The sequence below is a fragment of the Typopeltis vanoorti genome, chromosome 11, assembly GCF_054136105.1.
Source record: "Typopeltis vanoorti isolate ZY-2024b chromosome 11, IOZ_Tvanoo_1.0, whole genome shotgun sequence".
Lineage (NCBI taxonomy): Eukaryota > Metazoa > Arthropoda > Arachnida > Uropygi > Thelyphonidae > Typopeltis > Typopeltis vanoorti.
The window spans coordinates 49,546,117-49,560,915 of NC_143559.1; the positions used below are offsets into that span (position 1 = coordinate 49,546,117).

The 14,799-nt window shown below is 36.5% G+C and overlaps 1 protein-coding gene across 5 annotated transcripts in view; it reads right to left on the reverse strand.

The window, feature by feature from the left end:
• The window catches only part of LOC150101564 (ciliated left-right organizer metallopeptidase-like), a 332,876-nt gene that overhangs the window by 161,141 nt on the left and 156,936 nt on the right, over window positions 1-14,799 (reverse strand). For all 5 annotated transcript variants that reach the window (XM_090400565.1, XM_090400567.1, XM_090400566.1 and 2 more), the window contains exon 9: window positions 13,847-13,921. In XM_090400565.1, coding sequence (XP_090256691.1) covers window positions 13,847-13,921 — 75 coding nt within the window. The remainder of the gene's footprint in view (window positions 1-13,846; window positions 13,922-14,799) is intronic.

Consider the following 14,799-nt stretch of genomic DNA (forward strand, 5'->3'; position numbering starts at 1 on the left):
TTTATTTTATCATGGTTCAAGACCACACATAACTTTCATGTTTATAAAAGTTCAAATGCTATACAATTGAAAAATAAAAATAAAAATAAAATAAATTAAATTAATAATTTATTAATACTAATTTCTAGTATTCGGCAACAGTTTTAATTGGTAAACCACTGACTGCTGTATGTACTTTGTAATAAGGTTCTTTTAAGTTGCTTATTTCTACACTGATGATGTACTGTTATTTTCAGTATGAAATATCTGTACTTTCATTTCATTAAAGTTAATTACTGTGGTTATCATGTAATTTATTATTTATAATTATTATTTATTATTTAAAGATTACATTAAATTAATTCCATTATCTAATTTGAAAAAGATGAGCAAATGGACTAATAATTCATTTACTTATCTAAATAACATTATGTGATTAGCAATGCAATTCTTTGTTATGTGTTTTGTAGACCTGGTGTGGCCATCCATGTTCAAAGCAAAATACTAATATTATTTACAAGTTCCTAGGTTTGTTCAAACTGGAAGAATAACCACAGTATGATAAACTACTGCTTTAAGAAATTATCAGTTTTGTTGATTCTATGAACTTCTTAATTTCAAATAGCACTTTTATAAATGACACCATGAATTAAACAAGTAACATTTAACTAAAACATGCTGATACAGTTCATTACAAAACAAGAATAAATTTTAGTAATAATAATAATAATATATATATATATATATATATATATATATTTTTTAAAGAATAAATATTTAATTTTACAAAAATTACAAAATTACAAAATTAATAAACATTACAAAACAAGAATAAATTTTAGTAATAATAATAATAATAATATATATATATATATATATATATATTTTTTTTAAAGAATAAATATTTAATGACTTTAAACCGGGGGGTGATTATGAAGAGCTCAGGAGACAGCTTGCAGGTGTAGCACGGAATGAGGAGTTAGCTGGAAAAGAGATCAATGCAGCTTGAGGGATTTTCAAACACTATCTAGTAGATGCAATGTCTAAGTGTATTCCAAGGGTGAAAAGGTTAAATAAGGTAGGTGTGAAATGGATGAATAAAGAGATTAAGTATGCGATACAGAGAAAGAGGGTATTATAGAGGCAGTACAAGAGAAGTGGAAATAACCAATTCCATGAGGTCTACAAAGACCAGGCAAGAAGGGTGACTTGGTTAGTAAGGGTAGCTAAAGAGAGGTATGAACAGCAGTTAGCTAATGAAACCAAAATGAATCCTAAGGAGTTCTTTCGATATGTAGCCACCAAAAGAAAGAATGATTATGGAAGGATGACATTGATAGAAAATGGTATAAAGACAACTGTTGCAGAATGTGTGGTGGAGATACTTAATGAGCAGTTCATAAAGGTCTTTTAATCTTGTGAATGTGACATCATGGAGAGATTGAGAGCAGTAGATGATGGGGAAGAGAGACTGACTGTAAGTGAGCAAGAGGTGTATGGGGAGTTGACTAAACTAGATGTTAATAAGGCTGTGGGACTTGATAATATATCACCACGTATTCTGAAGGAATGTGCCAGGGAGTTGACATATTTTTTTAATAAGAGTCTTGCACTCGGTCAAGTCCCTAAGGAGTGAAAGGAGGGCAAGATTGTGCCACTTCATAAAGGAGGTGATCAAACTCGAGCATCAAGCTATAGGCCTATCTGTGTGTGTCAGGTGTTGTGGTTAAGTTGCTGGAGAAGCTTGTGAGAACTAGGATCCAGAGTTGGGTTGATAACAATGGTATTATCTTTGATAGACAGCATGGATTTGCTAAAGGGAAGTCATGTGTTAGTAATCTACTTACTTATTGCAATAAAGTGACTGCTTCCTTGGGCAGAGGAGGATACATAGTAATATACTTATATTTAGAGTCTGGTGGACAGGAGGAAGAGGGGCGATATGATAGAGACCTATAAGCTGGTAAGGGGTTGTTATAGGATCAATGTTGGAGAAGTTCTACAAAAAACAGTGGGAGGGGGAACCAGAGGTCATCCCTGGAAACTGTATAAAGAGGGTGTGAGTAGGGGAGTGAGAGGCAGGTTTTTTTCGTGCAGAGTTATAAATGATTGGAATGCCTTGCCAGAGACTGTGGTGTCTGCAAGGAGTTTGATTGCAAGGAGGTATGATGACTTGTGTGTGTGATAAAAGGACCTCCAAGATGAGTCTTTGACTACATGAGGTCTTGGGTAATAATAATAATAAAAACTCTAAGACATGGCCATTGCAATATCAAGCAATGATAACAAAAGAGAAAAAGAAATAGCATATCATAAAAACATTCATCTAAAAAATGGATACAGTCTCATGACTATCAATGGCATCTTAAATAGGCCATTGCATATTCCAGAGCAAAATGACAACACAAGGTGCTGTTTCTTTACCTTGCATTAAAAATGTTACAGATAAAATAGCAAAAGTTTTAAAAAATGCAATTTGAAAGTTGCCTTTTGACCACTATAAAAAATATATGTGATATTAAGATCGCTGAAAAACAACCTCATCTGCCTCTTAAATAACCAGGAGTGTACAAAATCTTCTGTACTTGTGACAGTTGCTACATTGAACAAAAGAGTCGATCTACAGATATCCGTCATAAAGAGCAAGTCAAGGATAGAGAAAAAACAGGCACATAAATCAAGTCTGGCATTTCACACATCCAAAGAAAACCACCAAATAAATTGGCAACTAACTAAACTGCCATACATAGAATTCAACAGTTATGTATGCAGATTTACAGAAGTGAAAAAAATGATGGCAACTATGAGCAGCATATATAAAAGACCTGCTTATTAATGAATTAGGCTATAAGAGGACTTATGCAGCACACTGATCTAGTTCATGTTGAATTTGAATAATAACAGTTGTTGATTCAGAAATCTCTCTTATGCTTTTTTTTTTCTTTTTTCTATTTGTTTTTTAATCTGAGAAAGTACACAAAAATGGTGTATGAAACTAGTAATTAAATAATAATTTCTTTAAAAAGTTGCACATGGTTTTATCCAGACGCAAAAGCATGAATTATCAATAATGATCAAATATTGATAGCATTTATAAGATGATGAAGGTAGTTGCCATTGGTAAAATGGTGCAGACGAAGAGTTGTAGAGTAAGTGTCCCCCCTTGATGAGCCTTTGGACTCCCTGGAGGTGTTACATAATAATAATTATTATTATTATCATCAAATTATCAATAAATGATCAATAGCGTAATGTCTATTAGAGATAGTCTTAAAGTAGACATCAAATCAACCTATTGATATCAATATTTTGTTAGGGGTGCAGTGACTGATGAGAGAGAGAGAGAGTCTGCTTTCACTGATGTGAAAGTGAATTCTAAATAGTCACTGTAACAGAACAGAATCCTAAATACTGTTTCACTTTGAGGCACTTATTTGCTGTGAATTTTTACTTAAAATGTATTAAGTAATAAATTGTTGCTGAGACATAACACAAAATTCTTGAGACATAATATGGACATTTTTCTGTATCTCAGGAATGCTCTCATATCTTCCTCATTTATGGATTGAACAAATCCAAAATCCAGTGAAGTCTTCTTTTGGGTCCTTTTATTGGGGCTTTTGTAATTTTCAGGAAGAAATCTAACTTATGCTGTTTACTAATAATCCATAAATAAATTTAATACACAATTACAGTAATATTAATTCCCCCAACACACAAGCAACCAAAGAGACCACACATTTTTCCCATAGTGTATTTTCACAATTCACTGAAGATGTTTTTTCATAAATCACACAGAATACAAGTTATGTCTACATGTTCTTGGGAACCAGAACAAGTTTTCAAAACACTGTTTAAGAAATATTTGTCTGTAGTATTCATTTAATCCATGCCTTGTCAATGTTTACCACTTGCCCTGGAGGATATTCAGAGGTTAAGGCCATAAGGTACTCTTCTGTTCCTCACAGTAACTCACTCCATCTTCATGACAAAATTTCATAATACTTTATTTAACAGCTTAAGTGTTATGCTGTATTAATTCTTCTTCTGCAGCTTCTCCCACTTAAGTGGGGTCACTGTTGATGATGAGTCTCCTCCACATCCTCCTGTCTTGGGCTGTCACCACATCCAAACTGTATTAATGTATTAATGGCTATGCTAATTCGAACTAGTTATATTTTGTAGTAATCAAGTACCAGAATTATCTTATCTTATCTGTCTTTCTGTTATCTGTATCTATTTATCTATCTATCTGTTACTGTTTTGTTACTATTCTATCTTATGATTTCACATCATCAATCACATCAGTGTTTAATTTTTTTAAACTGGAATTTAAGTAAAAATAAAATATGGCAATCAAGAATGTAGAGCAAATGAAGTCATCTACATCAGAACTGATAGTAGAAGCACTATATAATCTACACTCAATGGACAAAACATTAGAGACAGGCATGATGGGAAGTTGACACCTGCAGTTGGCATCTCCTGCACAAAATGAAATATACCCAAACCAAACGCAGATGGCAAATAAGCAGGCATTGGGGTTTCCCAACAGTGTATCGCGAACATGGGCATATGTTGTGATCTTAGTGACTTTGATCGTGGACGTATTATCGGTGCAAGACAGATGGGTCATTCTATCACCCAAGTGGGAAGAACTCTGGGGTTCTTGAGGGCAACTGTATCAAGGGTCTACCATGAGTATACCATCAACAGATGTACCAGTACTTACTCAGTGAGCGAGTGGTGGCCGAACATTGATGACAAGCGTCAATGTAGACTGTCTGTCCAGGCTCATACAGATCAACCACAGGAAAAAGCAGTACAAATCACATCCAGTTTCTGATGCTGCTCAGAGGTCCAAACAGTATAAGAGGGAATGGTACACAGTGCTCTGCATACAATGGGCCATGGGAGCTGACGTCCTAATCATGTACCACTGTTAACAGCTTGTCATCAAGCAGTGTACCTCTCCTGGTGTCAGGACTCTCAAAACTGGACCTCTGCAGAGTGGATCAGAGTCTGATGAATCCCATTATCAGTTGTACCAAGCTGATGAGAGGGTGTGGGTTTGGAGTCAACTGGCATGAAGCCATGGTCCCATTGTGCTGTCACTCTGTCAAGGAGATGGTAACTCTATGATGGTTTGGGGAAACCTTCTCATGGGACACATTAGGTCCCTTAGTGTGTCTGGAGAGGTCCTTAAATGCTGTGAGCCACCAAAATGTGCTGGCTGATTGCAACACACTTTCTGGCCTATGTGCATCCTGAGGCCAATGGTCTGCTTCAGCAGGACAATGCACTGCCCAACTGGGCCACAACCACCCAGGAATGATTTGAGGAGTCGAGGTTGGGACCATCCAGTGGCCCCAAGGTCTCCAGATTTAAATCCAATCAAACCTCTCTGGGATGCTGTAGAGCAAGACATCAGATCCATGTATCCAAGATCCACATCTACAACTTAGACAATGTAGACAATGCTGCAACAGGCATGGCTGGAATCAACTTTGGCAATCTTTTGGCATCTGGTGAAGTCAATGCCTTGAAGAGTATAGGCTGTTATTCCCACTAGAGGAGCCAAAATACTGTTAGGTAGGTAGGTAGATAGGTATCTCTAATGTTTGTCCTGAAGTCCCCCCATAAATAATTACTTTTCCTCCACTCATTGAGCTTGTTTGTTGATGCATACTATCCCCATCATCCTTTACATCCCCTAGTGCATGGAAGTATTCAACTGTATATTTTGTTCTGCTAGCCTCAATCTCACACCAGATGGCCTCTAATGTGCTATTTTCACTGGCCTGCAGTTGACGTTCGACTCTCTTTCATTGCATCGGTTATCATCAATAATACCCCCCCCCATTCTTTTCTTTTTCTTTATCACCCTGAACACACTATATCCCTTCACATTCTATCATACTAACTATATCTTCTTCCATCAGCCATGTCACCAGGATGAACTAACAAATGCCAAAAACCCCTTCCCCTTGTTCTGAATGCTCCTGGCATTAGTGTACATAAAGTGCAAAAGCCCCTTAGTCCCACTGCTGTCCTGACACTATATACTTACTATCCCCTGGTTTGTTAAAAGAGGTACTAATTTAGGCATTTTATGCAAATAATTCTTACACTAAATTGCCTCACTGATATCTGTGCACCTGCTCAACAACTTCTTCCCCTAAAATTTCTAGTTTCCCTGATTTTGCACATCCACTGTCACTTCATTCAACAACACTTTTTCTAGACTCTGAACACCAAATCCATTCAGATACATACCATCCTTCTTGTACAAATTTTTCCATCTGTTAAACTCTCTCCACACATCTACAAATTTCACACCATTCCTCCTGCATAACCGACATTGACTCATTCACTATCATGGCCCCTCCTTCTCAGTCAACTTGGTCATACTGCAGCCATAGACTCACTATTTTAACTCTCTAACTTTTTTTTTTTGCTCCTTCCAATAACTCTTACAATGTCCTCCCTCATACCATACTTTTCTCCTTTCAGATAATAATAATAATTATCATCATGTCCAAGCGGTTAGCCTAGTGGCTATGGCTTTGCAACCATATGCCTGGGAAAGGAAAGTGTCCTAGGTTCGATTCCCATCGCCGATGTCAGGAGCTTAAGGATCTTTCTCAGGCACAGCCACGTTAGCTGGTCTTGGGCATGGACAGCAGGGTTTTTCTCTCCAGTTTATCTGGAGTTTTTCCTCCTGCAAGCAGGCAAACTGGCCATGAACACACGAGTTACAACCACAGGATATATACTGGGAGGCATAGGGTTAGTTGCCTTATCCTCAGGATGGGTACGACTTAGAAGAGCTTAAGATAGCTCTGAAACTGGCCAGTAGGCCTAATATATAGAAGGGAGAAGAAGAAGAAGAATTATCCTCATATGTTTTTGTCAATTTTATCATTTTGCCCTTCACATAAGAATATCAGCATTTTACAATTTGTAAAGTGTAAATACATTAATAATAATCAATGCAAGTGATTCACTGACAACTATACTGGCCAGGGTGCTTCATCACAAAGAATCATTACATTCTTAATTAAACACATAATAATAATAATAATAATAATAATAATAATAATAATAATAATAATAATAACAATAATAATAACTGTTATTATGTGCAATCTGTATGCCAGTTATTATGAGATGAAATGTACTCAGATTTGATATCTGCAACCATCACAAAAACTTGTCAAAAAAAGTTCCAATTTTGAGTGGAACTATGTTAAGGGCTAAAATGGGAAAAAATTCAAATTTATATATTGCAATAACTATGAGTGTGTGAAATTCAATAAACCCTGTGTAATGTCATTACCAACCCATTCAGATTTGATACCTCAAAAAACTGCACTCACCATTGCATAATCTTTTTCTTCTGCAGCTTTTCCCACTTAAGTAGGGTCGCTGTTTGTGGTGAGTCTCTTCCATAACCTTCTGTCTTGGGCTGTAGCCACATCCAAGTTCTTCATCCTCAAGTCCTCCACCACCATCTCCCTCCATTGCTTCTTTGTATATTTTTTGTATATTTGTATAGATTTCCTCAAGTATATTTTCCTGTCGACAAACTTTTATTAACAGGTCCCACAGCAGGTCAATTCCCTCTTCCCCTAGTGCCTTCCAATCTGTAGACCCTGACCGGGTCCTGTCAGGGTCTACCGTTTTCCAATCTTCATCCTCTTTATGGCTTCCTTCACTTCCACTCTACTAATTTCTGCACCATCTCCTCATTAGGTGCCCCATCTTCTCTGTGATCCTTGCATTTTCTTCATTCAAAAGCCCTTCAAAGTATATGCTCCATCTGTTTCTTATATCCACATCCTTCCTTAATACCCTTCCTCCACAGTCTTTGATCTGCCTCACATGTATGATGTCCTTTGATGCCTTATTTCTAAATTTTGCCAATCGATAAATCTTTCCCTGTCCTTCCTTTGTTTCTAATTGATCATAAAGGTCTTGATATGCCATGGCCTTCACCTGTGCAACAAATCTTTTGGCTTCTCTTTTTCTCTCTGTCCTCTTCCACTCTTGACTCGTCCCACTTCTGCTCTGCCTTCCTCTTAGCCGTCACTGTATCTTGTACATTATTATTCAACCACCAACCCTCCTCCTGTTCTCTAATCTTTCCGGATGATTCACCAAGCACCTCAACTGCAGAGCTTAGAATTGCTTTGGAATTATGTCTCCACCAGTCTTGTACACTTTCTAGTCCATCCGAAATCCTCTCTAACACCTTCTCCCTAAAACGGTACCTCACACCCTCTTCTTTTAAGCAAAACCACTTAATTTTCTTCCTCTCATGGCTTCCAAAGGTTCCTATCTTTGACTTTATTTTAAAGTCTGCACACAGCAGCCAGTGTTGCTGCACCACCTGATCTGTTGGGATTACCTTACAATTTGTTACTACCTTAAGATGTTTTCTTCTAGTCAAAATGTAGTCAATCTGTGAACTATTGTTGCCACTTCTGAATGTTATCAAATGCTCTTACAGAAAAAGGAGTTCACAACTGCCAGATCAAATGCTACTGCAAAGTCCAAAATCCTCTCTCCTTCCTGGTTCATCATTTCCACTCCATGGTCACCATGCACCCTTTCACAGTCCTTATTCTGTCTCCCTATGTGTCCGTTCAAGTCTCCTCTGACAATCGCCATCTCGTTTCTTCAAGTTCCCTCATTTCTTCATCTAGCATGTTCCAGAATTCATCCTTCTCTTCTGCTGTACAGACAACCTTGTGGAGCATATACACACAAGACAACCAGTTGCTCTTCTCCAAGACCCAGTTTCATTCGCATGATCCTGTCATTCCTCCTACCCACTTCCAGTACTTCGCCCTTCATTCTGCCACACACCACAATTCCGACACCATTTCTTCCCTCTTTATTCACTCTAGAGTAGAACAATTTATACTGATCTTCTAATTTCTTCACCTTTTCCCCCTTCCACCTTGTCTCCTGCATGCATAAAATGTCCAACTTCCTCTTCCTCATCATGTCTGCCACCACTCTTCCCCTTCCAGTCATGCTTCCAACATTCAACATTCCTAGTCGCAACATTCTCTCCACCTGTTGGGCTCACTTCTTTAAACGCACCCGCCCTTGATGTGGTAGCCCTTGTCCACTTCTCGCAGTTGTAGGGCAATGTGGCTGCACGTCGCTTAAGGGGTACACCCTAGCCCTTCTATCACTTTCTTTTCGACTCATTTGACCATAGCTAGAGCTGGCAGTGAAGTTTTATGACCGGATGCCCTTCCTAACGTCAGCCCTTGCCATTTATCCGGGCTCAGGACCAGCACCTACACACACACACACACACACACACACACACACACTCATGTCAGTGGCTGAACTCACACTTGACTACACCCTCCTAATATGTCTAGTTTTCCTGAGTTTGTGCTTCTAACCTCTCACTGAACAACACTTTCTCCAAACACCTAACTCCAAAACCATTTAAATGCAGTCCATCAAGTATACTGGTCCTTTCATCCATCAAATTCACTCCATACATTTATAAACTGCACACCATTCCTGAACAATCTTCTCTTTGACTCGATCATAATCATGGCCCTTCTTCTGAATTCACTCCTGTTGCACCAAGCCCTGCAATCCTTACTTTCTTTCTTTCTCTCACTTCTTTTTCACTTCTATCAGCAACTATTTTGTATCTTCTCTCATTGCATATTTCCCAGCTCTCAAAATATTAGCACCAGCCAAAAGAATCACCTCTTTCATTGTCCCCCTTTGTAAAGTCCTCGAACACCTGCTATATCATCTTTCTTGATTGTCACACCGGGGAAATATTCTTTGGTCACTTCCTCATAAGTACACCCCTTTCATTGAATCTCCACACAATATCCTCACCTTACAGTAATTTTCTCTCACTTTCATACTTTTGTCCTGTGAAGAACAAAAATGCACATAAGCACACTATTTCACTCATTACTGTCATCTCATTATCCACATTACCTTCAGCATGCTCTCATTCATATTTTGCACACTACTTTTCACTCCTTGCACATTCTGAACTGAACATTCTTTTTGAACTGATATGAGCACAATGGAACAATAGTCTAATGTCCAGAGATAAATCCACACTATGAAGAAGAAGAAAAAGAAGATGCACTTATAGAATGATGTTCTGAAATACAACAAAATAATTATTAAAAGTCTCAGTGATCACCTTCTTATGTTGTCTGCATCTTAGGTAATATTAGGTATTGTTACCAAAATGTTAAAACAATATTTTATAAGAAAATTACTCTTTCGCTGAATTATGAAAGGAATTCTTCAAAAATCAGTGAATCGTTTTTTCAATCAGGTGCTTTTATGATGAACTGCTATACAATGAACTGTTGTTTGATGAAATGCTTATTCAATTATTTGCTTTTTCAATGGATTGCTATCGTTAAACTGTTGTTCAATGAACCATTTATTACATGCATTTTTAATGGTGTATCATTAAATGAATTGCCATTTGGTAAACCGTCTTTTGATTAACTGCATTCAATGAATTTTCATGGATCCAAGTTTTCTCTACATTTCTTCCACCCAAAGTCTTGTGTCTGGCACTACTATAGCACAAAATGAGATGACCTCCATAATTTTTAATCCCCTTTAGCTGGGATGACTACTATTATTGCTCTATTGACTCAAACACTTGCTATAACAGAATGACTGAAATAATGCTTACTGGAATGAAGGAATTAATCTATTCCACTCAAACCCCCTGACCAATGTTCAAACCTTGGTTTTCTAACAGATGTGCCACGCAATCCCAGAAAAGAAAAGTACATCACAAGTAGCTTGCAAAAAAACACCAGTATCCCAGTGAGCCTATACTGAAGCACTCAACAGCAAAGCTGCAAAAAAAAAAAAGGACCATCAGTAAATCCAGGTAGACTCTGTGATGACTAAGTGCAAGAAACTTGCTGCCTGTTCAAATGGATTGGCTTTCTAATCTTCACATCAAGGCTAACCTCTGACTTCATCATACATACCTCAATGAATACCTCTTCCAGTCTTTTGTCAGAAAGGAATCAGAAGAATCCTGAATGGCTTAGAAAATACTGATGGTATCCTATCAAGTGCACTTAAAATATGTACTCTTGAATTAATGTCCATCCTGTAAAATCTTGACAATCTTTCATACTCGTCTGCCATTTACCATATGACATAGAAGCAAACCTATGTCCAACCCATTCCAAAGAAGATAAAAGCTAGACATCAAACTATTGTCTCGCTGCACTCACATCAGTTCTATCAAAAATAACAGAGTCATCAGCATGGTCTACCATCCATCCTTCCAACTGAATTGCCTTATTTTTACCTCCTCAAAGAGTACAGTTAATCATTGACCACCAAAATGAATTCTGCAGAAATCCATTTTGGTCACTGATTAACAAAACTTATGGAAAGGTTTGATGAAAAATGCATAACTGCTCTATATTTCTCCAAGGCAGGTCTGGCAAAAGAAGGTCTACTTATCAAATTACGATTTTTTATGGTCCACCATCCATCCTTTGCAAATGGAATGTCAATTTCCTGTCTAGTTGTCCATTACATGTTATGGTGGATGGCTTCAGATTCCCCTATCAACACTGAGGTTCTCCAGGGCTCTCATGAAAAGAATGAGCAACAGGGATGGAAGTAAAAATTATTGCTAGTTTGAAACAGACCATCTTTCCGCATAGCAAATTCCATGCTTAATTCACATATATTTATGCCTTCCTGCAAAAAGTATGGTATAAACCCGTTCTCATGACTTCTATACAAGATAAAGAATACACTTTTAAATGAAAGCTTGTTCTTTCTTTAAATTACTATTTTGTGGTATTTTTCTTATGAACTAATAATGCCTGCTTTCTTAAAAAACGAGCTTCTAGTATTGATCTTGGATCTGCATGGAATCCTTTGATACACATAAACCTCTCACTAAATTTAATTTACTCCTGTGTGAATTGTTGTAGTTCACTCTCAATTTCAGACAGATAATATTCACTTTTATTACTTACACTGTAATCAAAACAGGTGATTACCTTCTAAATCTGTTAAAAGAATTATATCAAGCTTAATACCTACAAGGACCTACAGATCTTCCACAACTCAAGAACCAAGAAAGAAAGAATGGAAAATTTAATTAACTAAAAATAGTTAATAATAGATATTTTGCTTTGCATATCTTAAATCATTATCAATGCAAAAACTAAAAGAGCAGAAGGAAATCAAATGCAAATGATTATAGCTGCATGCCCAAGTGCAAGGATGAATATATACTATGTTAAAACCATAACACTATTAGGGACTATAAGATTAAAAACATTTAAGAGAACTAAAAATAATTTGATGTAGCTAGAAACTACAATTTTCCATGCTTCTGGAATACAAAATCCATGATGAGTATTGGATCAAATAAAATTCCTATCTTATTAAACTGATTAATCTCAATGACAATGATGGACTTTCTGTTGTCTTAAAAAAAATAACAAATAAATAAATAAATAAAAGGAGGCGGATTATAATTTATAACTGCAAATATTTTTTTAAGGTCTGATCACTTAATAAATGTATTAAGTTTTTCACACTGATTAGGATAAAACAGCAATGTTCTCTATATTCTTCTCTCCTCCCTTACTTCAGTCCCTGTCCTCAACTGTTTAACACGAGGCAATTTTATGTGGTGCCTACAATCCTCAATTTTCAGCATACATAATATATATTTTTGAAAATTCTGTTTATGTTTTACTGTTGCATTTTCTCTAGCTAACTAGCATATAATAGAGTATGTCTGGGCTATTTGCACAAGCTCTTGATGACATAATCTGAAAACTAAATGCACAAAAAACAATGCCCTAACAAAAAACAGTACTTGGAAAGCATGTCCTAACAATACTCTGACCATATATACTAGTGTCGCCAATCATTTATATTTCTCATTAAACTGACCAATTTCCTTCTACTGTGAACATGCTAGACTCTTTTGCAATACATAATTCTCAACTCTTCTAATATACTTGCACAAGCCAAAAACAGTTCCTACATTCAACTTTGAAATAATGCTGGATTTAATATCCACTTAATTTATATAATTTTGCATCACCGAACTGAAGCCTTTCGGCTCTTTATTTTAGTAAATACTTTACGCATCAACTGAGAGTTTGCTTACGAGAAATACACCTCTCTAACACTTCGAGTTCCTTAGTAATGAATGAGAGTTTTTGCTCTCTTAAGGTTTCTGCCTGGTCTCTGAAGAGAACCAACCAGTTTGAAACAGCTGTCAGGCCAGTGAAACCTCTTATCAAAATGGACTGATAGAAGGCAAATATATGGACACTTGGGCAAGCAATCATGTTTTCTATAAGGTCCACACTAGGACAACTCATAAATGCCGGCAAGTGTCCCATAAGCTCTCTGGTCAAAGTTCATACAAAACTTTGATGGTTTCGTATGAACATTTAGCTTTGAAATAATGCTGGATTTATTATCCACTTGTTAATATAATTTTGCATCGCCGAACTGAAGCCTTTCGGCACTTTATTTTAGTAAATACATTATTTTAACTATTTCTATTCCAAGGCCATATAATTAATTGTGGAAAATCTATGTGATGTGAAAAAAAAAAGTTGTCATTTGGAGTAATATCTGAATTACTAAATGACAGTTAAATATTTAAAATCCCAGACAAGTCTCTCATATCTTTTGAGGATTTTTTTTCCCCGTCTTCTAATGCAATAATTCATTCATTCTTATGATCATCATCTTGGTTTACAGAAAAATGTTTTAAAAAATTATTTTGAACAATTTCATTTTATTTTTTAACAAAGTATTTATGATATTATTACAAATATACCTCACTAAGATCAGAAACCATTATACTCCCATATAAAAGCAAGGAATCAAAATGGGATCCAATTCTTTTGCCATCCTAAGAAACAAACAAAAATATAAATTTAAAACAACTGTTTCTAGGAACTAATGATTAGCTTTATCTTTTAATTCAACTAACAAAATGTAAAAGTAATCTATTTTAGTCTAGTATAATGCTTTATTATTATTGTTGTCCCAAGACCTGATGGAGTCAAAGACTCCTCTAGGAGGTCCTTTTGTCATACACACAGTTCATTATACTGCGCCTTAAACACACTCAAATTCTCTGCAGACACAACCCTCTCAGGCAAGGCATTCCAATCATCACAATTCTGCATGCAAAAAACTTTGTTCTTACTCCACTGCTCACATCGTCCTTATACAGCTTCCAGGAATGACCTCTAGTTCTTCCTTGATTTCCCATTATTTTCTGTAAAACCTCTCCAACACTTATCCTATAACAACTCCTTACTAACTTGTAGGTCTCTATCATATCAACCCTCTTCCTCCTATCCACTAGACTCTGTAAATTGCATCTTCTCAACTTTCTTCATATTCAAAATTCCAGAGATCAGAAAACTACCTTAATCAGCTGCCTCTGCACCATTTCCAACATCTTTTCATCCTTTTGAAAACCAAGTGACGAGAGCTGTGTGGCCTAATCAGAGAATTAGACAATGAAACAAGAATCTCCTTACTTCTACAAGTCAATGTCCTCTGCATCATTCCCGGAATATTTTTTATGTTGTCCTCACAATTTTGGCAATGTGTGTGTACCCTAAATTTCAGATCCTTATCCAGTATCATCCCAAAATCTCTTTTCCTCCACTTCCAACAATATATCCTCACCAAATGTAAATTCTACATCCCATCTTTGTTTCCCCAATTTCAACACTGTACTTGCACCCCCATTCACTCAATCTATGCAAGTCTTCT